The sequence below is a fragment of the Ananas comosus genome, linkage group 4 (genome assembly GCF_001540865.1).
Source record: "Ananas comosus cultivar F153 linkage group 4, ASM154086v1, whole genome shotgun sequence".
NCBI lineage: Eukaryota > Viridiplantae > Streptophyta > Magnoliopsida > Poales > Bromeliaceae > Ananas > Ananas comosus.
Window position 1 is genome coordinate 9,426,210 of NC_033624.1, and position 27,406 is coordinate 9,453,615.

Below are 27,406 nucleotides of genomic sequence, written 5' to 3' on the forward strand. Positions count from 1 at the left end.
TCAAATTGCGGCCTTACCAATTTGCAAAAGTTCACTATCTTACAATATGTATCCAATATAACCGACCGTTCCTAGCGCAAGTGACAAAAGACTTGATGATTAGTAACCGAAGTCTTAAGTTTGAAATCTAGTTGTACCATATTTTTAGCTAAGTTTATTTTTAAAAAAGAATAAAGCAACAGCATACTACCATTCTCTAAAAACCAACAAATGGGCATACAACATACTCCTCACGATGAGACTGTCTAATCCAATATTCCTGCTAAAAGATTCGGACAGTGCACATACAGACGGTGAGCAAGATAGTCTCACCGTGGGGAGAGTCGCCATATTATGTACTTTGTTTTTCCCGGTCAAAAAAGTCTTTGCCTTCTATTAAGGTGAAGCGTTTGACTTAATCCATGAAATGACAATTACTGAACACCAGCCCAGATAACCACATTTAAAATAGATTACAAAGTCAAACTGAGGAACAAGTGCCTGTAAAATAAAAAAGGTGAACACAAATAAATTAGAGCATATATATACCAAAGAATAAAGTGAAATGTTTTAATAAACTTACATGATGATGAGTATAAAAAGCTTAATCAGAAAGCAATGCCAATTATATGAGAAAGTGCACCAATTTAAGCAACATCTGATATTTAAAGCTCACGAAAAGTTTGGTTTAGGAGTATCTCTCTACCAAGTTCATCATCCTGCCATCTATTCCCTCCCCAAGACAAATTCTTCAATCTCCTCCAAACATGTCCAGAATGATAAAAAATCAGCCATCACCATATGTTTTCATCGTTCTAGTTTCCTGCAGCTTCATTAATCTACGCTGAATCTCTTGAAAGATTGGATTTTCCCTCTAGGTTTACATTAAGAAGTATATATTAACGAAATTTGTCATATTACTGTTCAGCAGTATTAACAATGAAGAAGAGATCTCTGAATATGAAACTCGCCTGAACAAAGCTCTAATCTGACCTTTGAAGCCAACCAAGCTGTTCAGAAATAAAGATATCAGAGGAGAGTGAAAGAGGATGTGAACTTAAATAAAGAATCTTTCCATATAATACAAAAAAGCAACATCACGAAGATAAGAAATAGATAAAAGTACCTTCCACGTGTACATCACAAAGAAAGCAACAACGTCTGCAGACCAGACAACTGCAAAAGACTTCCAGAAAAGTGGGATCAGAACATTAAGTAAAGGGATGAGAAGAAAAAGATAGTTTAGAGCCTCTTTCTCATTCTTCGAGCAGTCGCGTGCTCTAAGGGAAGGTATAGCTGCAAAATAATGACCTGAATCAGTATGAGCATATAAATTCTTATTTAAGATTTTAATCCACAAAAATACATAATACTAACCTTGAGTACTGAGCAGTTAAGCTTTGCAGTTCAAATCATCTAAACAATGAATACTTGAAGAGTAGAATGAAAGGGCAGAATGTCAAAAAAGAAAATTGATTCTTTCTAACGTTACTTCAAAAATCTAGCGAGCAGCATCTTTTCTATTACAATCTCTCAATAGTTAAAAACAAGTGGAGATTCATCTTACCTTAGCTAAAAAGGTTTTGACAGAAAAAACAGAGAAAGATCAAAGAAAATGGTATATGAAAACACGGAAAATGTGCATAGAAGGAAAAACAGACCATTGATAAGCTAAAGTTTCTAACAATTGTGCATCAATTTTCAAACTTTGTCATCTATTATTGCAATATCATAGCAAATAATTTGTATCAACAAACAAAAATCTGGACAGATTCAACAACATCAATCAAATATAAAGGAAAATGAAAAGCACCCGACATTTGCCAGAGCCTTGATGCAGTATGATATTTGTGGAACTGCGAGTTTTCACATAGAAAAAGAATGTTGATGCATATAAAGTAATAGTTGTGGTGATACTAGTTTTCACATAGAAGAAGAATGTTGATGCGTCTGAAGTAATATTAAATTACCACAAAATGAATGAACAATAGAATCGAACTGACCATCGATAAGCTGAAGTATGAGAAGAATAAAGGAAAAATTAGAAAATGTAAGATAAGAGGAAGAAGAGGAATGAAGAAGACAGAATGCTCAACCTTTCCAAAACTAGCAATTCCGTTAATTTAAGGACATATTTGGATGCATGAAACAACTTGTTTGCCACATTTCTTTCATTTACTAAAAGGCAATGTTAATTGGTAGGCAAGAAGTATGATTATATGTCTACAACGGCATAATACATGTGGCATGTAAGTCATTACTTGGAATGAGAAAAATCAACCTGTAGAGGGAAGCATTATCATGAAAAATCATGACGGTCAGGACCTGATAATATACTCCCATAGATTGCAAATTACAAAAGAAAATTCCAACAGGGCTTGTTAGATGTCAAAATAAGTTATCCAATGACAAATTATTCGCTATGAAGATTTTCTTTCGTTATTGGAAGCTAGTTGTATTAAAATGAGCGCCTTGCAAGATCTCGAAAGTCATAATTTGTTATGATAGCGTACGTCACTTACGAGGTGATTATCTTATTCCAAGACAATGACTTAGGGGCCCTATATAGTATACCTTTCTAGAGATTCGACTTGTACTTCTCATCCACCAGATGTTCAAAATTTTTAGCAAATCAAAGAGATATACTGAACAAGATGTTCATTAGTCCAAACAGCCGATAATGCATAGATAACTTGTTCTAATATCTTATTCAGCAAATTCATTCGCTTACTCAAAAAGCTTGTAGCATTTGTTAGATGAGTATATCATTTTTTTACGAAATTTTTGTTATATTAGTTATATTTGGTATTATTTTGTGATTTAAAATTTCATCATATAAGGTGGTTTATTGATCTTTAATTTGTTGTCATATTTAGTATCTTTTGTAATTTGAAATTTTATTGCATAAGGATGTTTTCTTGGCCTATTTAATTTTGGTAACAGTAGCTTACATCAAGTTCTGCTTGTTTAAGCTCTCATAATGGTTAATAATCATGATCATTAATTTTTGAAAGTTAATATTTCTCTTCAACCATTTATTTATGGGAGAAAGGAGAAGACTTAAGGTAAATAACAAAGCCTTTATCATCTCTACTGTTAGGAATACCATACCGAAAATTCAATTGTGATTCGAATCTAACTAGTTTTGTGATGAAAATAAAAAATATACTTACAAATAAGCGCTAAATTTCAAATATATTATAGATGAAGAAACTCGAAATAATTGATCCGGAAGCGTGCAAGGCACTGCCCTAAAGCGTATTCCCGACCTTTGTGCGGGATTAACCGAAAACACCACTCCAAAGTACGACCGGAATTCCTCCTACGAGCACGAACGCGGAAGAGGTTGACGGAGATTCTTTCAACACCCGAAAACGAAATCAAAATAAAATATTAAAATAATCAACTCTCCAAAAATTTTGCTTTAAAGGGATTCGGGCTATCACTATGTTCATGCCATTCATAAACAGCAGTAAAGAGTATATATATATATATATATATAAAGGTGTGGGAGTCCACGTAGGATTTGAACGTTGCTCCAATGTTCGGCTCCGAAACCTGAGCGTAACGTGCGGGCTCCCGCAAGTCCGCACAATCACAGACTCCACTCCAAACGGCTCCATAAAAATTAGATAAATAAAATATGTATAAATAAATAAATAAATAATAAATTAATAAAATAGAAAAATTTTGGGTTTTCATTAACAATCCCCCACAAAACTCAAAATTTTCAAAATAAGAATTAAACAAATAAATAAATAAATCACCGGGTGTTTATACAATGCAATAGGTGAGGTGTCTTTAAGAGACTTAACCCCACTTAGTGTAAACAGTTTCCATCAGAAGGAATCAGAGTGAACCAAGTCTTGAACTACATTCCTTTGACCCTGACTTCAACTACCACACAAAGTACAGAATTCGCCGTCGCACGCCTGTGTGTTAATGGCCATGCACAGTACCTTATTTTTTCATAAGAATTTCTATGGACAGACCACATCTTATAGTCGCGGCCATATACGGATACTCTCATATAGGTGGTTTCCTCCAGGAATGTGTGTACAATCACATCTTGTGGAAATTACCGCCTCGGATCCCATTAATAGCTATAAGCTCAACCTCAACCACTACATAGAACACTACTTACTATAGGGATGGGATTGGAGCTAAAGCTCCTCTGTATAAACTGTAGAAAGTGCTCTTTGGTCAACCTACCAGCTTGTTTTTATCACATTGAACCTTCTTCAAGGGATCTCCTATCACAAAGGTTGGGTTCCCAGTGCAGAAAGATCCTTTACAGGCAAAGTCCCACCCTCTCGATGACTACAGGACCCTAGTCCTACTCAGGCCTTTCGCAAGCAATCTGCAAGATTTTGATCAGACCTGATAAAACTCAAAGAGACAAATATCATGAGAGGTTAGCCATCTAACATACTTCTATCTCAATTTAATATGTCTACTAACTTTAGAATTTACTAATTTCTTTTTACAAAAATCAATTGCAGCTCGAGAGTCACACCGAATAGAAATAGGTGGAATAGGGGAAGAAATCAAAGGAATCGATGACAATAGGTTCTTGAGCCACTCGGCTTCAAGACAAGTAGTATCAAGAGCAACTAACTCAGCCTCCATAGTACTTCTGGCTATTATAGTCTGTTTGGTGGATTGCCAAAAAACTGCACCACCACCAAAAATAAATACATAACCAAAAGTAGATTTGATATCCAAAGAATCAGAAATTCAATTGGCATCACTGTAGCCCTCAATTACAGTAGGATAGCCAACAAATTTGAGAGAATATGAGAGAGTACCTTTAAGATAGCGAAATACTCTCTCCAAAGCAATCCAATGAGTCATACTAGGGTTATTAGTATATCTACTCAATCTCGATATGGCATAGGCAATATTAGGCCTAGTCCTATTAGTTAGGTACATCAAAGAACCAACAATCTGGGCATATCTCTCCTGATTCACAGGATTACCAGTATTCTTCACAAGTTGAACACGAAGATCAAAAGTAGATACAGGAGAGCAATCAAAATATCCAAATTTATCTAGAATCATTTGGGTATAATGAGATTGGGTTAGAAGAATAGAATCAGATGATCTAAGAATCTTCATTCCTAAGATCACATCTGCTTCACCAAGATCCTTCAAATCAAAGTGGTCTGATAGGAAAGATTTAACTTGGTTAATCAGATCAAGATCGAGAGCAAGAATCAGGATGTCATCAACATAAAGGCAAGGAAGGACACAACGATCGTCAAATCTCTTGAAATAGGGACAGTTGTCAAAATCGTTGGTCAGAAATCCATATGATTCAACAACACTGTCGAATTTCTCATGCCACTGTTTAGGTGCTTGTTTTAGTCCATATAAAGAACGGACTAATTTACACACCTTATTTCCTTGACCTGGCACAAGGAAACCTTCAGGTTGAGTCATATAAATTTCTTCTTCAGGATCGCCATGAAGAAAAGCGGTCTTGACATCCATTTGATGAATCAAAAGCTTATGAATGGACGCTAATGCAAGGACTCAGATGGTAGCCATGCGAGCAACAGGCGCATATGTGTCAAAGTAGTCAACATCAATTTTTTGTCGAAAACCTTGAGCTACAAGTCGTGCCTTATACTTTTCTACCAATCCGTCAGTCCTAAGTTTCTTTTCAAAGATCCACTTACATCCTAAAAGTTGGTTTCCAAGAGGTAAATCAATGAGAATTCAAGTATTATTGCTAATAATCGACTCGATCTCACTGTTTATAGCCTCTTTCCAAAAAGAAGCTTCGAAAGAACTCATAGCTTCCTTGTATGATGAAGGTGCGCTTTCAACTAAGAAAGTAAAGAAATCTTCACCAAAGTTATTCTCGATACGAGCTCTCTTGCTTCTTCTCAATTCGGCTGGTGGGTTAGGTTCTATAGGATCTAAACTATATGAAAAATTAGAAGCAAGTAAACGATCAGATGTAGATGCATGATCAACAGTAGGCAGATAATCAAGAGCTGATCTAGAGATGCGGGTTTTGAAAGGAAAGATGTTTTCAAAGAAGACTACATCTCTAGATTCAATCAAAGTATCATTGGAAATCTCAGAAATTTCAAAGTTGGTCCCTAGGAATCTGTATGTGTTGCTATCTAGAGAATATCCAATGAAAATAACATCTACAGTTTTAGGACCAATCTTCTTTCTTTTGGGTTCAGGAATAGGTACCTTAGCTAAGCACCCCTACACTCGGAGGTAACTCAGCCTTGGCGTTCTTCCCTTCCAAAGTTCATAAGGTGTTTGGGTTCTATCCATAGAGGGAATCCTATTGAGGATATAACAAGTTGATAAAAGAGTCTCCCCCAACAAGTTCTGAGTTACACCAGAACTTACAATCATGGCATTAACCATGTCTAATAGGGTTAGGTTCTTTCTTTCAGCTACACCATTTGACTGAGATGAGTACGGAGCAGTTACTTCATGAATTATTCCATGTTCCTCGCAGAACAGATTTAATTCATTTGAAGTACACTCGCTTCCTCTATCAGACCTTAGAATTTTAATACTCTTTTCCAATTCGTTTTCAGCCTCTGCTTTAAAGGCTTTAAACTTATTGAGGACTTCATCTTTGGTCTTCAAGAGATAGATGTAACAATATTTGGAGTAGTCATCTATAAAGGTCACAAAGTAACGACTTCCTCCATGAGTAGGACCTCTATTGGAATCACAGATATCACTATGAATCAATTCAAGAATCTGGGTATTCCTATAAGGAACAGATTTAAAAGGTTTCCTTGGCTGCTTAGCTTGAGTACAAATCTCACATTTGGATTAGGATCAATGTTGAATTTGGGTATAAGGTTAAGATTGGTTAATTTCATAATAGATCTAAGGTTCACATGCCCTAATCTGCCATACCATACATCACAAAATTCAGTATTTAAAACAATAGTAGAAGTGGAAGGAGAATTTTTATTATCAGCAATCAGTTTGAACAAGCCTTCAGATACAAAACCTTTTCCAATGAACATTTCGCCCTTAGAAATTACAACTTTATTGGATACTAATACAATTTTATATCCTAATTGCACTAATAAAGATCCACTAATCAGGTTCTGTTGGATCTCGGGAGAATGCTGCACATTGTGAAGAATCAAAGTCTTTCCAAAAGTTAATTTCAGCTTGACTATTTCGATCCCTAACACATTAACAGTTTTTCCGTCTCCAACGGTCACACATCCTCGCCTTGTGTCCTCATAAGAGGATAATAGGGACCTATTAGTGCAAACATGAACATTGGCTCCTAAGTCTAACCACCAGTCTAAATCATGATAGATAAAGTTAACATTAGGTACAAAGGAGACTCACCTAAACGTGGAGTTGGAAGGTTCACCTCAATTATGTTGACCTGAGGTTTAGGATAGTTGTTCTGATTGTTTTGGCCCTTCTTGTAGACGACCTTCTCTTTCTGCCGATAAAAACATTTTGAAGCAAAATGTTTGTCCCGGCCACATACATAGCAGAAACCATCTTTCTTCTTATTCCTGCTAAATTGGTTGGTATTGGGTTTCTGGGTATGGTTCCGGTTTCGATTCGGATTCCTACCTTTAAAGCCTTTACCCTTAGGTTTAAAATTTTTACCTTTGGGTTTAGGCTAATGGCTCTGGTTCTGAATCTCGGTCAGATTTATATTGATCGGTTGTTGGACGGTTTAATCTCCTTAAGTCGCTATTGGTCTTCTGTTCTAAGGGCTTGGATTACCGATCTAAGAGTTTCTTGGGTCCTTCTAAGCTCTTGGGCAAATTTGGTCCAAGAAGAAGGTAATTTATCCAATAGACAAGTTGCCTGATAGGTTTCATCTAAAAGGTTGATCCATTCCTATGAATCTTTTTGACAAAATTCTAGAATTGGTGGATTTGATCGTTTATAGGAATGTTGTCTACCATTCTAAAATTGTTAAAATCTACCATTCTAAAATTGTTAAAAATCAGTAATGGTAAACCTAGCTACACCTTCATTATCTCTAATGTAGGCATCTTCTAGAGCATACCATGAATCTTTGGCAATTTGATACTTCCTATAGGTTTCATAAAGTTCGTCAGATAGGCAGCTGAGTATTCTAAACCTATAGTGAAATTCAATTTCCTCGGCGATTTATCAAATTTAGATTCTGTAACTGAGGTGGTAGCAGATTTAGAAGAACCAGAAGAAATTTTAGAAGTAGGATAAGGAGGTGTTTTTCCAATTGCAGTTATGAGACCTAAGATGATAAGCCAAGCCTCTACTGTTCTTGCCACCTCAAAAAGCCTACCACTTTAAATTTTTCTGGCTAAAGGCTAGAAGTGTCATCAAAAGTTATTCTAAACAATCTAGTTGAGGGAACAAAGAAACTAAGAATGATAAAAATGAGGTACAAAAAAGGTTCAAAAAACCTTTTTAGAAAAATCAACATGTTGTTAAGGTTTCTACCCTAGTCAACCAGAATATTTTAAGGTTCAAGTCTTTAAAATTAATATTTTATCACGATTCGTTCAACAGCAAACAGATGGCCCAAACAAATGTTTGATTTCAATTAGGTAATTTTGAACAGATTGTATATGCAATCAAACACTATTTATGCTGCAAACAGGGTTTAAAATCTACTGCAACAACAAAAAAATGCAGGAATTAAAACTGGGGCTGTTGGTTAGGTGATCTTGTTTAAAGATTGTCCCCTTAGCAACCGTGGATTCAAATCCTACCTGGAGCTAAAACCGTACACTATAAAATTAATTTTACTGTAGCAAAAAGCTCCTTTTTTCAAGGCAACGAAATAGTATACGTATTTATATATAGTTACACTCAAGAACTTTTTACTATAGCAAAATCCTTTCACAAACAGTATTTTTCCCCTGAGAATCATATACTAAAATTAACTTTGCTATAGCAATTTTTTTTTTTCCTTTTTTTTTCCCTCTTTTAATAACAGAAGATAGCAAATATAAATGGAAAAAATTTGCAAGCAAACTATACGCAATTAGTTTTTAAAAATGCTAATCCCAATTTATTTAAATTTGAATGACAAACATACAAACAAGCTGTCAAACGGAATAATATGCAATATGGATTTTTTTTTTTTTCCTCGGGTTAGGACTTGTTAGATTTTAATCACAATCAAATTGGAAATACGCCTTAGATTGTTAGGAATACCGTACCGAAAATTCGATTGTGATTTGAATCTAACTAGTTTTGTGATGAAAATAAAAATGTACTTACAAATTAGCGCTAAATTTCAAATATATTGTAGACGAAGAAACTTGAAATAATTGATCTGGAAGCGTGCGAGTGTAGTATCCCAGGTGTATGGTTGCCCACGAGATTTCAGCATCTGAGGCTTGTCGACATATTTGGAGAGTGTCGGGACAAGTCCCAGTCGTTTTGGCGCGAAATAGACACAAAACGGACTCAGTGCGACGCAAGAACAGAGTTTGATATTGAAGTCTGCAAAGTGCAGGTTTCAGTATTGAGTACCGGTACCATGCAGGGGAATACCGGTACCCCAGTGTATTTTTTCGAATTGTTGCTCTCGGGTTGCGATAATTGATGCTGAGTACCGGTACGGCATCGGGCTGGTACCGGTACTCCAGCTGGGATGTGGAGTTGGTGAAGGGTATTGTAGCCATTTTTGTTGGTGGATAAGATTGCCACCTAACCTTCTCATCCTTATCAACTTAATTAGCTGAGAAAATTACCTCCTTTTCTCTCTAATTTGATCGTGTGCATGGTGAAGAGCGCGACTTGAGCTCGGGAGATTTTCGACGTCGTTTCGGAGGGCCGTTCGAGTGTGCGTGCGTTGCAGTTGCATCGTTGGAGGCCGGGCGAGTGCGTGTTTTCCCTTCTCTCGGCTTCTCGCCGTGGTTGGATTAGCGTTTCGAGGTGGATTGAAGTTTACCGAATTCTTCAGATTTCCTCCTAAGCCTAGTTGTTGTCAGCATGTAAACTTCATGTGTAGTATCATGTTAGTAGCTCGATTCGCCGATTTGCATTGCTTTTAATGAAATCTGAATTGGAGCCTTAAATGCTAGATTTGTTTTACATGTTGGACTTAAAATTGACTTAGGAGAAAACTATAGATCCTACACTGTCATTTTCTGAAAAATATCAGATTTAGCTTTAGGAGATGTTGTTTGTTTGTATCGCCGCAGTTTGTATGCGGTGGATATCCAGATTAGTGTAGGATGAGTTTACACTCGTGCTGGAATGCCGATTATTTTTACAGTAGTGTGTAGACTATTCCGAACTGTCGGGTGCCTTCGGGGTGGACGGTGGACCCAGATTTCTGTATTTGCATCAGATTGTGCCAAGGGCACGTGAATTTTGGTTGTTAGACCAGTTTGACCCATTTATTTTGATTATAGACTGTGAGAGCCTGATTGAGCTCGGCAGAGACACGCTTGCATACTCGGTTGGGTAGCGCCCACAAGTGCCACTCAGGAGTCAGGCTTAATGCTTTTGCGTTGTTGTCGTAGTGTCCTGATTGGACTTGCTCTCCACCAACAATCCAGCGTGGTGGTGGTTGGTGTAGCTTCGACAGGCGAGACGGGTATGTTCACAATCCCTAGTGAGATTGGGTCAGAGATTGCATTCTGTTTATATCTACAGATAGCTAGTGTTGGTTGGCAATAGTATAGTGGCATATAGCTGTAGAGTTTTTCAGCTTCCTTTACTATCCTTGAGCATACTTTCTGTAGACTTAGTGGGTGAGCCGTTGAGGTCGGTAGCGTACCCACTGAGGACTACTTTTTGCAGTAGTTCTCTCACCCAGTTGTTGACTCTTTTTTGCAGAGCCTTCTTCTGTGGCTGCTACTGTCGCTGATACTGATCGTAGAAAGGAAGTCGCGAGCTAGATCCCTTCCAGTCTTGTTGCTGTTCTAGAGGAGTACCAGCTACAGGTAGTTTTGGTTTTTGGTTCATGTACATACTGATGTTGGATACTCGCTGGAGCAAGTGATGTCTGTATCCTGGAGACTATGTATAGTGAACCTGATGGTTATTTAATAAGTAAAAGGCCCTGGAATCCAACGGATCAAATAGAATGAAATAAATGCCACTTCGACAATGAATTCTAAGATATGTGTCCCTCAAAGAAACCCTGATTTGTCACAGTAGGTTTCAGATATCTGATATTCATTAAATAGCAGTCTGTAACCTTGGACTACAACAAGAACCTAAGATATTAATTGAAATTAAATCACTGGGACTTTCTATCTATCATCAAAATTAAACTTTCAACTGACATTAAGATGCTAAAGTAAAGCAAATTCACATTTACAATAGGCCAGCTTGAGTGTCTTGCAACAAAAGCATAAATTTTCAATAATCTTTTTGGAGCTCAGCCTGAAACTCTGAAGTTGTTTCAAGTGATCAAATACAATAACCAGCTGATGGCTCATCATTGAGTAAAATCTCTTGATGCCCCACGTCGCTAAAATTCATTTTGCTTCTGAATAGAATCTTGAATATGCAATCTCCAATATTTTTCAGGGTGCCAAATGGCCAATGCATGGCTATTTCAACCATGTTTGGTCACACACTCATCAACTCATTCTGGTATGGATCATCTTAGTTCTTTATGTTTCACTAAAAGCCCATGGTACTTTCCATCATATCATTAATTATTTGTTCTTGACCTCGAGTATACACAACTCTAAAAGCTTTTTCCTATGTTGTTCTACATCCTTCTTTTTGCAATTTTTTATCTACTTGCTTATGTAATCTATAATTGTTAGCAAAGTTGTCCTAGATAATCCTTCTGAAGTGTAACATCAACACGGTAGAACAAAAGTCATACATACCTTTCTCTTTTTTTTTCTTTTTTTTTTTGAATTCTAAATAATAGGAGATGTAGCTTCTTGGTTTTGTAGTAATACAAGGTAGCATGATACTGACAGCGATTAGTAAACAACTAGGAACATTAGTGCCAAATTGCCAATTATGAAAGAGTAGAATACTGATATGGATAAATTTCACATTTAATTGTGTCAAGTCCACCAGGATTGCAAGTCACACTAGAACTTCCAAGAACATTAATTATTTGCAAGTGTTATTAATTGATTAAAATCTCAAGTTTCATTAGGTTGTTCCTAAGCTCTAGAAAATACTGATAAAAGGATTTGCATTGATAATTCTATTTCCTGAACAATCCATTTACACAACCAATACCTACCCACATCTATCTATACTGAAAGTATGATATACTAACAGACATTAATGAGCTATAAGCCGACAAAGATTTGATGTTGCTAATTATTTGGGGATTTAATAGGTCCATAATGGAAGTGTAACAACTTCTAAAAAAGGAATCCTCCCTGTCATTTCGTAAAATAGATGCAAGGTCCAAGTATGCCAGAAAGATAGTATAGGAAGATGTTATTTAATTGTTGAGAGGTAGCATATCAATGAGCATAAGAAGCAGCCCTCTCATTTGTTAAATAGATACAAGAACCAAGTATGCAAGAAAGGTAGTGGGAAGGTGCTATTTAATAGCTAAGTGATAGGATATTAAAAAGGAGTACAAGAAGCAGCCCGCTCATTTGGTAAAATAGATACAAGATCCAAGTATGCAAGCAAGGTAGAATGGAAGGTGTTATTTAATAGTTAAGAGGTAGGATATTAAAGGGTATAAGCAACAGCAGTAGCAGAAAGTTTTGGAAGTTCTTCCAGGGTTAAAATTTGTATTGATTTCTGAGAAATATGGCAGTGGCATACAAATTCTATAATTTATTTAGAGAGATTTAATACAGATACAAGGTGCTACAATGCTTTTTGGCTCTTACTATAGATAGCCTAGAACAAATTAAAAATGAATTACTTACTGAACATCCATATGGACCACATCCCCATTAATCTCCAAATGTCCGGTTCACTTGAAGGGAATATAAGATTAAAGGAGAGAGCTCCACCAAGTAACATTGAAAGATAGCCTTGAACTTCAAAAACAGTGTATAGAGTAGTTCCAGGTACAGCAGGGTTTTTGGTGGCTGTGGAAGCCCTTGGTGCAAAGGTTGCTGCAGTCTTTTGAACAACCTGTTGGACAGTAAGTTTAGTACCTAAAGCATGTATTTCCGAGCAACCCAAAGCATGCATCTTCATCCAACCGACAAGTGAAAAAGAAGAAATTAACCGAACTATTGAACGTAAGAAACAACAAACATCTTCCTCTTTGGGCAAGATTTATTTGTAATGAATGATGACTTATTAAATATGTTGGTTATGTTCATAACGAAGACTCCTTAAGAATGCAATTTATGATATTAAAAATCATTAAACATGAATATGAATGATACAAACAAAAACTTTCAAATGGCACACGACTCCATATGCATGTGACCCCATAGGTTCAGTTCTGACTGGTAGTAAAATTATGACTTAATCTCTACTAAAATCATCATCAGAACTCCTTCCGATGGATCATAACCATTCTAACTCTAAACCTCTTGAGAGTAACCAATCACTCCTTATTCTATAGGCTCTCACAATCCACTAGTGACGCCTAGCAGCATATAGTGACAATCCAACAGAACCAAATATCAGAACCTCTAGGTGCAGTTAGCATGTGATACAATCCTTCTGCTGTAAGTCCCAACACATTAGAGATTATAGTAGCTCGTCAAATCCCATCATCGGTCATATGTAAAATTCATTTGACCTTAGTTCATATGGTATTCCCGAAAACTCCTTTCCGATATACCATTTTTACTCTGGCCAGAGATTCCTTGAACTAAGTCTCATAAATCACATAGAACATTAACCTTTCTACTAAGAACAGCAGATTCTTTTGAACACTCTCCCACTTCTACTATAGATCTGTCGTAGCCAACATGCACTACTAGAAAATGATGACTAATCTCGAAGATATTATGCAGTCAAACTACGACAACCCTATCAGTGAGTAGCCGAGATGTCGCAAGTCAAAGATCAAATCAAACACATCACTGTAGCATCAAGAACGTCACTGACGAATAAGCAGATTACCATGTGACTTCTCGTATTGGTCACGCTCGGTACCCTTGTTCTTAACAACCACCTGCACTTTATTGAGGAAATTACTTACTAATTTAAAGAATAAAGGGTTTTGAGCTGTGCCATCGGCACGGGGTCTGTATCGTGCCGGTATCTTGTTGGCACGGTACGGCACGGGGGATACTGGATATGGCCCGTGCCTACGGGCACTTAAAACCTTGGTTAAGCGTGCTAGAACTAGAGTAGTTTTAAGATGGGTGACCCCCCAGGGAGGGATGTCACAATCACCAACTATGATCAATTCTTTAAAAGAACTTCTCAATCAAGTCCGGCCCTACATGTTTATCAAAATTATCACAACTTGATTGCTCGTGTCAAAATTTTTGAGAAATACTCTTCCCCTCTTTACTGAAAATGAATCCACCCAAACAAATGTTACTTCTATAGAATATGATCTTGGATTACGTTGTCTGATATAGGATTACCCTATTAACAAACAAGATAAGATCCTTTGTAACTATATTAAAGCTGGGCCTTATCAACATACACTATCAGAATATCAACATGCTAGGCCAGAAAAAACACCCTAAATGGTTTCTATCATGGTTGAAAATGTTTCCCTTATGGTTAGAGTACTCTCCGACTAAAGATGCAGTCTTTTGTTTGCCTTATTTCTTTTTGGTACAAAGCCAGAAAGTTGTTTTGGATCAACTACATTTACTAATGAAAGATTTCGTAACCGGAAAAAAGTTAATGATGGAAAAAACCGTGTAATCTTAGATCATGTAGGAAGTGGTCCAAATTCTCTCAAATATTGCTGAATAAGCTTGCAAAGATCCGCCAGACCAAACATAACATATCTATTTCTCTACATTAAAGGAGGGTTTGGGGGGACCTTGGGGTGACACGTGTCCCCCCAAACCCCCTTTACTCTCTCTCCCCCTATATATATATATATATCAAAATTTTAAATTTTAAATTTCAAATTTAATTTATAATATTTATTTTTAAATTTTAAACTTCAAAATTTAAAATTTTAAATCTCTAAACTCTATGAAATTAATTAATTAATTAATTATATTAATAAATTCATTGTATATAATATAATTAATTAATATTATTAATAATACACGTAATAAATTGCATAATAAAATCTAATTTAATCGATGTATAAAAAAATACATAATTTAAATTTGAGGAGTAAGATTTTAGAAATATAGTACGTATGTGTATATATATAATTAATTTTATTAAACAAATTCTTCCATTATTTTATTTCCCTTCTATTTATTTTTTTTAAATTATTTTGATATATTTATCACAAATCTTTTTTCGCATAAATCTTTATAAAATAAGTTGTCGTTTTAATATTAAATTATTTTTATATAACTTTTATTTAATTAATAATTAGACTTATAAAATTATTTAAAAATATAAAAAACTAAAATTTATTAAAAAAAATTTTAAATCCGCAGCATCGCGCGGGTATTTCACTAGTACTGAAGTTATTTGATAGACAAACTTCTCCTCAAATTACAAATAATAGGCTAAGATTAACTGCATTAATAAATACTATACGACAGCTAAAATCCCAATCTTGTGCCTTCAAAGGATATGCTGAAAGTGTGGATTCTTAGAATAAGGAAAGTTTTATTGAAATGGTCAAGTTTAGCATCATACAAAGGAAGGTTGCTCAAGTTAGATTCTCACTACTTTCGCAAAGAAAGTGCGGAACGCGATTCGTGAAGAAATTGGAAATGCAAAGTTTTGCAACATTGTTGGCAAAACTCGCGATTAATTTAAAAGTGAACAAATGGCTCTAGTTTTGAGATTTCTATAATAAGCAACGAGTCATGCAAGAACATCATGTTAATCTAGTTCATATTTCCGATACAAGTGCCAATACATTAAAACATATCTATGGTTCCTTCATGTCATAGTGTGAATATTAAGAACATAGGTGGATGAGGGTACAAGGGCCCAAGCAATATGTGTCGTGTGTGTGGAAGCCCCTGTTCATATTACAAACATTGTATGGCACATTGTCTGCCAATAGCTTTGGTAACTACTTCAAAAGAAGTAGTTCCAAGCCACCAATTCTTCACCAAATGGACTTGGCTGCACCATGTAAACATCAAGATGAATTACAAGCCGCTCAAGTTGCAGATCAAGCACATGCTAGCAACTAATTAAATCGGGTTTGACAAAGGACTCAATCAAATTGGTACTTTACAAGGAGTTGAAGATACTCATTGGAGCTCACATTTAATTTTGTTCTTATATTGCATCCCATGATGGAGATAAATGAGAATCACATATGACTTATGCCAAGCTCTTCGATGGCAATCCTAAGATTGTTATTGCTATGAGCTTGGTTATCACCACAAAGAAGTTTATTCGAGATTTTAGAGAGAATGACCTGACTTCATCACTTCAAACGATGATATCCTTTGGTCACTTACATGATATAGATAGTCAAGATATGAATGCTCGCCATACTGCAGGTTGTGATATAAGTATTAAAGTGCCGTGGTACGGGGGCGTGCTGTTGTTTGCCTGGCATGGTATGCCACAAGCACACTTTCGTGCCGACACGTGACACGCTTGCGTGCCAATAGATATGCATGACCTTCTAATGACACGCTTTGACACGGACTTATTTTAGTTTCCTTTGTCCTAATAAGCTCTTATAATGTTATCTTGAAAGGTTTAGTCAAATAATTATGAATATTGGCTTTATATAGCTTACTACACTCACCAATTAACATACTGTTAAACTTTTTTAAAGTACAATTATACCTTATAAAGAATAGAAATTAAAATAAAATAATAAAATTCACAAGTACAATAATTATATAAATTTACATCTTTACAGAGAAATGACTGCTTAATTCTACATAGATCGTTACGGTGGATCACAAAAATTTGTTAGATCTATCCATAAAATTTAGCAATAAATTATATGACAAATAAATTAAATAAATTTAAGTATCAATTGATTTTAATTTATTAATTTTATCAGTATTTTCAATCTTCTAACAAAAAGAATAGAATTTTATGCTAGATGCGCCACAAAATTTGGTTATCGAGTTCGATTTTTTATTCCCTAATTCACTGAAAACTTCGCAGTGCGACAAATTTTTGAAAAATCAATTTAGGAAGAAAAAGTGGATATCTGTGGTGGAAGCAAAGGGCTCAGGCCCATTGCTAAAAAATGCACAGAAAAAAAAATTAGCCGGCATGATACTGTACCGCAATACCCGTTGGTATCACGCGGTCTCGCGCGATACACTGCGGGTATCGCTGCAATAGGGGGTCCTGTGAAACCCCCCCTGTACCGTGCCCCCATTCATGCCGCCCCATGTCATACGGCACAGGGCGGAACTTTAATCCTTGTCATGATAGGATATATAGTAGACAAGATGACATTACAACCAAGCATTACTATCAAGTCGATGTCTTTGTTACTGCAATAGATTCCCGGATGCAAAAACTTGATACAAGATTCAACGAGCAGGTAATTGAACTTCTTGTACTTACATTTCACTAGACTCAAAAGATTAGTTCAAGTAATTTATTATCAATGATATATGTATACTCAAAAAAAAATATCAATGATATATGCACATTGGTAGAAAACTTCTACCCTGACAACTTTAGTGGGCAAGAAAAGATCCACCTAAGATATCAATTATGACAATTTAAGTTAGATGTGCCTTATCATCTTGATCTTGCAAAGTTACAACTGTTGCTTATCTCTGAGAAGAATTTGCTAGAAGCAAAGGCACGGAAATATTGTATCTCATCAATCAATTATTAGTTTGGTTTTGACACTTTCAGCTTCAACAACAGCAACAGAGAGTGCATTCTCCACAATGACAATTATAAAAGCAAAGCTTCAAAATAAAATGGAAGATGACTTACCCTTCTTGTCCCTATAGTTCATATATTTATGTCATAAAAGATCATATTTGTAGCATTTTTTCCATTGTTCTTTTTGATTTGTCAATGAATCCGCTGAACAGTAATTTTGTTTCACTAAGAGATTATCTAATAGCTATATTAAAAAGAAATTTCTTCTATATTTACCGGTGATTCAATTATAGATGACTTCAATTGAATGAAAGAATGTTGGGCACAACTTCAATAATGATTTGCAATTTTTTTTCCTTTTCAGTACAAAAGAAGGCTTTTGCTTTTTTTTTTTTTTTTGGCACAAACACTCTTGTTCAAGTTTGAATTTAGATAGGATTTCTAAATTAAAGATTAGAATTGTAGATCTTGTTCTAAGAATTTTCTATCAAAAAATCACCCTATTTGTAATATTCTGTACATTGTTCACCTCATATAGGTCGTTCAAAATGCCACTTGTGAGGCCGTCTGATCATTAAGTAAATGATGTCAAAAAATTATGAAATTTGATACCTAGCAAGTTCAAATGCCCTAGAAGATCATATTTAAAGGTGTCGGTCCATCGAACTATATACTCAACCATCTTATAACCTCTATTAGTCCCCGTATTAGTCTATCCACGTGTCATATTATCCTTAATATATTCTTAATTTTTTGTACACGTGGACTGTTGTGGGTCCCACCTGTAGTTGTTTCATGTTGAACCCGTCTGGTGCTTTCTATTCCTTTGACCGGTTCTTCATTTATTTTTTTTTAAAACAGGTTTAATTACACATGGACCCATCGTGGGTCCCACCTGTAGGTGTTTCATGTTGAACTGATATGGTGCTTTCTACTCCTTGGACCGGTTCTTCATTTATTTTTTTCTAAAACAAGTTCTTCTTTTTTCAATCCCTGCTAACCCCCCCCCCCCCGACCCTCTCCTGAGTTCCATATATGCATCCCCTCGCCGCTTCGATCCTTGCTACCCCCGCCGCTTCGATCGCGTCTATTACTCCTTCCGCCACTTCGATCATGTCGGTTGCTCCCCCTAATGCCTGAAAAATGGATTTGGTTACCCGTGGTAATAAGCATGTGGGCGTTCCGGGAGGCGACGAGGGCGGCGTGGAGCGCTGTGGACTGCGGCGGGTCGTCGGCGATGGATGCCGTGGTCGCCGGATGCTCCGCCTGCGAGGAGCTCCGCTACGACGGCACAGGTCGGTGTAGGGGTGGTAGGGTTTGATTCAATTTGCCCTTAACCCTAATGGTTTGTCTCTTTCGATTAGTTTAGTTTAATCTATTCTTAACCTACCCGTTTAAAATATATTATTATTAAATATTAATATATATTTGCTCCTATCCTTCGACGATCACTACATTTTTTCCAAGCCTTTTCATCAACCTCAGTAGCACCTTCTCGCTCTTTGTCTTCTCCTGATGCTGCAAAAAAGCTAAACCCCTTCCTCGATTTTTATATCCTATTTTAAAATTGTCGATTTACGAGTCACGGAGGTTGATGACGAACCCGTCTTCGGTGTTGTTGTCGTTTACATTAATGATTGCTAAACCCTAAGGATCCGAAACTTTCACACAAGGATGGGATTAAATCCTACTTTTGTTGCACCTCTTTGGCGAAACCTTTTATCACAGGTATAATCTCCTTCCTGCTGTATATTTTGAATTTTGGAGAGAACGACCTATTTTTAGATATAGGAGTCGACTATCTCCTTCACCCATCTCAGTTCATTACATCCTATTTCCTTATTCGCTTCTCAATCTCTGTGGTGGCGCTCGCGATGGTTATGTTACATAAATTTCAGACAGTTCAGATTGCTTGCGTCATATGCATGTGCTTTTGATACAATTTAATTGTTGAAAAAAGAAAGCATATTTTAGGATGTAATGTGCTGAAAATGGTGTATATATATGATGTTAATTATAGTGATTCTTGCGTTACGATAGCTGCTTCTTTGCATTGAATTCTTGCTGGAGTTTATCTACTCCGGATGTTGTTGCTGCCTTAGTACATCAACTCAGCTTATATTTTAACCTTTATTTAGTATCGCTTCTACTTCCATCTGTTTCGTTTTTTTTATTATGTACTCCAAAATTATTTTAATATCTTCCATTTATTTAAATGCTTTCTACGCACATTCAACTAAGTTTTGATTATTTAAATATTAAATTTGTGCTTTCAGTTATTTTTGTATTAATTTTTTTAAAAAATGTATTTATTTAACTCCTTTTTTTGTAATCGGCGATGATGACAAAATGAAGCAGATGTAATTAAATATCAACAAAGTTTTTAAATTGCATAACAACTTGGATGGCATTTGCAGAACAATTGCAACCGTTGAGCTACCCCAAGCCATTTCGATCACGTGTACTGCTCTCCCTACTGACAAAAAAAAGGGACCTGGTTTGTAATCTTCCATTGCTGCCTCGGTTTTGTTTTCCTATTGCTTACAAAGGATTGTTTAATATCATTTCCCTTACCTGTCGGAGCCTATATAATGGGTGTCCATCGTTCTCCCCTATATTACCATGAGCATCTGCTACTATAAGTTGATTACTGATAATACTTATAGAATATTTGAGCCGATATTAATTTTTGTTTTTTTAATTGTTATAGAAATTGAAGCAAAGTTATGCATCTCAGGATACTTTTGTTTCTCTCCTAATTTTTCGTTTACTATTAGCTTCACTTCTCTTTGTTTTCACGTGAATTGTAAATATTCTTCTAACTACGTAAGTTTACATTTGGATGTTTAGTAGGTTTTATTCTTTACACTGCCCCTTATTTTTCTATATTTGCCCTTAATTATTCTCTATTAACCCGTATTAATCCCCGTATTAGTCTATCCACGTGTCATGTTATCCTTATTCCTTAATCTATCCTCAATTTTTTGTACACATTGGCCCGTCTTGGGTCACACCTGTAGTTGCTGCATGTTGAACCCATCCGGTGCTTTCTATTCCTTTGATCGGTTCTTCATTTATTTTTTTGTACACGTGGACCCGTCTTGGGTCCCACCTGTAGGTGTTTCATGTTGAACCGGTTTAGTGCTTTCTATTCCTTGGGCCGGTTCTTCATTTGTTTTTTTTTAAAACAGGTTCTTCATTTTTTTTTATAAACATTTTCCATTGGTGTGGCTTCTATACACCCTCTCCTGAGTTCCATGTATGCATCCTGTCGCCGCTTCGATCCCTGCTACCCTCGTCGCTTCGATAGCGTTTATTACTCTTTTCGCCACTTCGATCCTGTCAGTTGTTCCCCCTACTGCCTGAAAAATGGATTTGGTTCATGCTCGCTCCTTCTTCCTTCGTCGCCTCGATTTTGTTTTCCTGTTGCTTCGATCCCGTCTATTAGTATCTCAGCCGCTTCGATCCCGTCTATTAGTATCTCAGCCGCTTCGATCCCATCGATTGCTCCCCCCTACTGATGAAAAAACAGGTTTGGTTCATAACTGTTTCCCCTTTCTTCACCGGTTCGATTTTCTTTCCGCGTTGCTTACGAAGGGTTATTTCGTGCCATTTCCCTTACCTATCGGAACCTATATAATGAGCCATCTATCATTTCCCACCATGCTGCCACGATCATCTGCTCTCGTAAGAGAACTCTGCACTATTTTGTTTGTTTTTTATTATGTACTCCAAAATTATTTAAATAGCTTCCATTTATTTAAATATTTTCTACGCACATTCAACTAAGTTTTTGATTATTTAAATATTAACTTCGTGGTTTCATTTATTTTTGTATTAATGTTTTAAAAAAATGTATTCATTTAACTCTTTTTTTTTTTGTAATCGGCGATGATGACAAAATGAAGCAGTTATAATTAAATATCAACAAAGTTTTTACATTGCATAACAACTTGGATGGCATTTGCAGAATAATTGCAACCGTTGAGCTACGCCAAGTCATTTCGATCATGTCTATTACTCTCCCTACTGACAAAAAAAAGGGACTTAATTTGTAATCTTCCTTTGCCGCCTCGGTTTTGTTTTCCTATTGCTTACAAAGGATTGTTTAATTTCGTTTCCCTTACCTGTCGAAGCCTATATAATGGGTGCCCATCGTTCTCCCCTATATTGCCGTAAGCATCTACTGCTATAAGTTGATTACTGATAATACTCATAGAATGTCTGAGCCGATATTAATTTTCGATTTTTAATAGTTATAGTAATTGCAACAAAGTTATGCATCTTCGGATACTTTTGACTCTCTCCTAATTTTTCTTTTACTATTAGTTTCACTTCTTTTTGTTTTCATGTGAATTGTAAATATTGTTCTAACTACATAAGTTTACATTTGGATGTTTAGTAGGTTTTATTCTTTACACTACCCCTTATTTTTCTATATTTGCCCTTAATTATTCTCTATTAATCTCTATTAATCTCCGTATTACCTATCCACGTGTCATGTTCGCCTTAATTTTGGTATACGTGGGACCCGTCGTGTGTCCCATCTATCAGTGTTTTATGTTGAACCGGTTCCTCTATTTTTATTTAATCGGTCTACTGGTGTTTCCTACTTTAATGAACTGGTACCCTCTTTTCATCCTTGGACTAGTTCTTCATTTCTATTTTTTTGAACCGGTTCTTCATTCCATGAACCGGCTCGGTTCCATTGGTGTGGCTTCTATCGTACGACACCCTCTCTGGAGTTCCATTGCGGCGTCTTCAGGTACTTTTGTTATTTTTTTTGTTGTTTAATGTTTATTAGATTTAATTCCAGAGCAGTACCTGTCCCTATGGGCTCAAGGCAAGACAAGCAGCCCGCTTCGCTTTAATTCTGTTAAATGTCTCTTCTTTTGCTTAAATTTCTACTTAACAATATCCTTCTTAGTGGGGATATTATTGATATGGTTTTATAGAGCAACTCATACAGTAATATTAGTAGGAGAAGAAGAAAAAGAAGGGATGAGATGGGCTCGGATTGGGTTGTTCATGGCTGAGCTCTAGTTCTGCTTCTACTGGATCCGCACTCAATCCGTACGCTGGAACCCGCTCCACCTCCAAGGAAAAGCTCGCTCAAAGGTGCGTGTCTTCCCCCACAAAAAAAAAAAAAAGGAAAATGCTACGTGTACATCTCTTATACGGTGTGGATCCCAAAATTTACAAAAGCCCCTTAGTACGTTTTTAGCTCAAAAAAAATAAAAATTCGATACCAAATTGTAAAGGATTTTCTCCAGAAAAAAAAGGCTCAATCTTTTTTTTTTTTGAAAATCCGAGGATGTAGAAACTTAACCAAAACACAAACAGGCCTGCCACATGCACAAAGGATTCATTGTCCATACGGAGAGTCTTCTCTTTACATACATGCACTGCGTTGGAATACAAAGCAATCAAACCGTATGTCTATTATCCAACCAAACGAGCAATAACAACAAGACGAACAGAACGAATTTTCACCTTATTCCTCACAAATATAAATACTTCTTTTCACTGATCTTTTAAAATTTATTCTATAAGTTATTTTGTAGAGAGTAGAACACATTTACTTTAAAATTTTTAATAATTTTAAAGTATATTGAAAAGTATGAAGAACATTTTTTTAATATTCTAACTTTTAACACTGAAACATCACGATAGGTATCGAACCACATTTATTTCCAAGAACTTTTTATAGATGCCTTATTATATAGGTAGTGACGTGTCTTGCATATATTTGTTGTCTTTTTACCACTATGATTATAATACTTCCTGCAATTATTTAATTTTGGTGGCAAACCAACTATTTTGGTAGGAGGGTCTTTTTTTTTAAGTTAAATTTTTTTGTGTATGAAAGGATATGTGATGTGTTCTGCTCTGCATCTCATGTATAGTTTTCTTGAAATATACTAACTTAGCTTTCCCATCGTTGTGATCACAAAATACTTCTGTAAGAGAGTATGGTGCTTTTAATATTGATATTCAACTGTTGCTATGATACAAGTAAATGTGGCATTAAATTATATTATTTACATTTGTCTCAATAAGACAATTAAAGTTATGTGGATCGTTTTTTTAAGGAGAATATGTTAAATGCCAAATATGGGATTATCTTCAAATTGCAGCATGCGTTAGATCTAGCTATATCTATGAAGCACAGATACTTCAAATTTCATGTCGTACCCGTATCGAATACGTATCGGATACCGATACGCGCCCGATACGCGCCCGATACGTGTCCGATACGGGAATGAAGTATCCGGCATTTTTAAAAAATAAAAAAATATCGGATACGGCTCGGATACGTAAGGGATACGGGGGGATACAGGGGGGACACGGCCAGGTTCTTTTTTGATCTAAAATGATCTAAACTTAAAAATTTTTTAAAAAACTCACGTCCAAACCTATTAGAAAGAAGGAAAAGAGTGAGAAAAACGCCAATCTCTGTTCAATTTGTCATTTCATCTATCTTTTTGCTCTTGAATGGTAGAAGGCGCTCCCTCTCGTTCTATCTTCACACAGTATTTACTATCTTTCATCTAATTTGTCAACCTAACATTAAGCAACAAAGGCTATAGAAAATATGATTTTTTTTACTTCTCTATTAAATTGCTACCATATTTTTTTATTACTATTTTAATAATAGAACTAACAAAACAGACATGTATATTGAATGACTAATTATCTAGTTTGTGCAACTACATATCTATTGTTATCATTTGATCAAGTTGGATGATAGTTGGTTTGATACTTTTTGAATTATTATTTTATATGATTGATTATCTTTTTTTATGAACATATGTAAAACAATTATACAAGTTAATGCATATTAGAATATATTCCTTAATATAGTCTAGATATTCTGATTGTTCTCAATATATCATTACATATAATCAACATATATTTAAATATATTTAAAATAATATTTTATTCAAGTATATCCCGCGTATCGTATCCTAGAAGTTTTAGGAATTGCCGTATCACCGTATCCGTATCGTGTCGTATCCGTATCCCCGTATCCGTATCTGTGCAACATAGAGCTATATCATGACAACTTCTAACTAGGTTGGTTGGAATTATCACGAAAAGGCATTTGCATATTTCACGTGCTCTGGTGTTACATTTATTTGACTTTTGCTGATTGCCAACTGCTTCGTTTTCGTATACAGCAAATTTGAATGATGCGAAAGTAGCAAGCAGCGCGAACCTCTCAGTAATGGTATTAGATTTATCGATCCCATGTTATTTCGAAATCTCCATATGATAAATTTATGGTCGAGTTAAGCATCTTGTTAGAAATGGCTGTAGTGTTCCAGGGAATCGGAGAAATGAATAAGGAAGCAGCTAAGTAAGGTCGAATATTCAGTTTCTTCGTATGACACGGCATGGGTAGCCATGGTCCCTTCTCCTGGGTCTCCTCAAACTCCGTGCTTCCCTCAGTGCGTCGATTGGATGTTACAAAATCAAAATTCTAATGGATCCTGGGGACTTGACCACATTCATCCCTCTTTGATGAAAGATGCTCTATCTTCCACATTGGCATGTGTACTTGCGCTCAAGCGATGGAATGTGGGTGAAGAGCATGTAAGAAGAGGTATTAAGAAACAGAACATCATTAACATTGTGTTCTGCTCAATGGATTAAGAAGCTTCGCTTTTCATTTTTTGCTTATTGCAGGGCTACGTTATATTGGATCTAATTTGTCATGTATTCTGGATGAGAATTATCAGTCTCCTGTCGGCTTCAATATCATTTTCCCTAGCATGCTTGAACTTGTCATCGATTTGGGTTTAGATATTCCCATAAGTCAGCGTGCTATTCAGGATATTCTTTGCCTTCGAGATTTAGAATTGAAAAGGTCAGGCACGATGGTTATTCCAATGTAAATTTTGTTTGAATCTTATATCATAAATTTCACTCAGTATGCAAAAATTTTTTGTAACTGGCATTTATGTTGTGATACGTATATTGATTTTTTAGGGATGCAGCACACAATTCCGAGGGACGAAAAGCATACATGGCATATGTATCCGAAGGATTAGGATATTTCTAGAAGTCTATTTTATATTATGAAATAATGGTGAATGAGTATATTACTACCTAAACATTTCTTTTCACAGTTTTCACTCAACATCTTCATTTTGCTTTATATTTTACCCGCTGCATCGCGCGGTTTACTACACTAGTTGGGAATGACTCCGTAGCACCGAGACCTCGGTGCTATTAATAGCACCCCAATCTACATCCTATTTAAATAAAGTCGAGTTAAATTAAGCTACCGAATACAAAATAATTAGATATAGCCTAACATTACCGATACTGAAACAAAACTGCTAATTCGATCAGTAAGTAATTTTGTAAAAGAAAGGGAGAGGTAACCTTTTTGAGGTCCTTTTCTATTTTAGGGCTCATAACTTGCGGTAGAGGAGGAGGAGGAGGAGGAAGAGGAGCAGGGGAAGAAGGTCGCCGGCCGGTAGCCTCTCCTTCTTCCCCTGCTTTTTCGGCGCTCTCGCGGAGGGCGGACGCATCCGCGCCGTCGGACTGCGCCTTGGGCCGCACCCGGCTTCTGCGGAGCAAAGCATAGCAGTGGGAGCCGGCGGTTGCTGCTGGGGGCGGGAGAATTGGGGAGATTTTTGAAATGGCGGAGGCGCAGGGCGCTGACGGATACATTTCGAGCCGGAGAATAAGGCGGAGAAGGGCGAGAGATGAGGAAAAATTGAAGGCTAGCGCGTTAGGACTTGGGAGTGGACACGTCACCGCGTCACCCCCGTGCTGGTAATTTTGTTCTGTTTACCTCCTTTGCCCCGCAAAAGAACACTATCGGATAAATTGCACTACAGTCCGTGAACTTCTAGTCATTTTTTTTTTTTTGGCCCTCAAATTTCTGAGACTCCACTTGTAAGTTGCGATTGCGAAAATGTTGAAATTGCAATTGAAAATAATCTATTTATTGATAATTAATAAGGCAAATCTATTATCTATTATCTATTATCTATTTATTACTATTTATTATTTCTCTAAAATATTGTCACATGGCAGCATTCTCTTCAATGTTGTTGGTTGTGGGCTCCACTGGTTTCTTTTCCTTTACTTAAGCCGAATCGGATTGTCAAGTGTGAGTGCCATCCTAAACCGACTCAAGTCCTCTAAATAATTTCACCTTTCTTTACTTGAACCAAATATAGTTTCCCTCTGTCTTTACTTAAACCAGACCGAATCAAATTGCTTCATTGGGCTGAACCAGGTCAATTGTTTTATTTTGAACCGCAATTTTCTTTTAATTGTTTAAACCGAACCGATTATAGTTGAGTGAAACCTCTACCCTAAACTGGCTTAAGTTTCTTTTTTTTATTTGCCTGAGCCAAACCGGTGCCCTCTTTTTTTGCTTGAACTGGTCTGCTCCATTGGACTGAAACAGACCAATTGATTCATAGTTTCCATCTTTCAATCGATTTTTTTGTTGAGTGAGGGTTCCACGTTGAATGATTGTATTAATTTGTATAAGCACCACACTCTAAACCAAACTCGCTCATTTTTTCTTCTAAATTATTCTATTATCTTAATAGTTTGCGGAATAAAATTATTAAGTGTCAACTAACGATAATATTTTACTTCGGAC

At 36.2% G+C, this 27,406-nt stretch overlaps 2 protein-coding genes across 5 annotated transcripts; one reads left to right on the forward strand and one right to left on the reverse strand.

Moving 5' to 3' along the window:
- On the reverse strand, positions 1 to 26,561 carry LOC109708859. 4 transcript variants are annotated; one of them, XM_020230744.1, is made up of 5 exons: positions 26,167 to 26,561; positions 12,816 to 13,026; positions 1,106 to 1,275; positions 951 to 989; positions 1 to 480 (listed from the first exon to the last, which is right to left on the reverse strand). In XM_020230744.1, exons 1-4 carry the CDS (start codon positions 26,455 to 26,457, stop codon positions 963 to 965), a joined length of 699 nt encoding a protein of 232 aa, XP_020086333.1. In that variant the 5' UTR covers positions 26,458 to 26,561; the 3' UTR covers positions 1 to 480; positions 951 to 962. The 4 variants fall into 4 exon arrangements, with proteins under 4 accessions (XP_020086333.1, XP_020086332.1, XP_020086330.1 ...); XM_020230743.1 differs by lacking the exon at positions 1 to 480 and adding an exon at positions 498 to 802; XM_020230741.1 differs by lacking the exon at positions 1 to 480 and adding an exon at positions 498 to 853.
- LOC109708860 (ent-kaur-16-ene synthase, chloroplastic-like) lies at positions 25,087 to 25,823 on the forward strand. Its single transcript, XM_020230745.1, has 2 exons — positions 25,087 to 25,381; positions 25,465 to 25,823. The coding sequence occupies exons 1-2, from the start codon at positions 25,183 to 25,185 to the stop codon at positions 25,671 to 25,673; spliced, it is 408 nt and encodes a 135-aa protein (XP_020086334.1). The 5' UTR covers positions 25,087 to 25,182; the 3' UTR covers positions 25,674 to 25,823.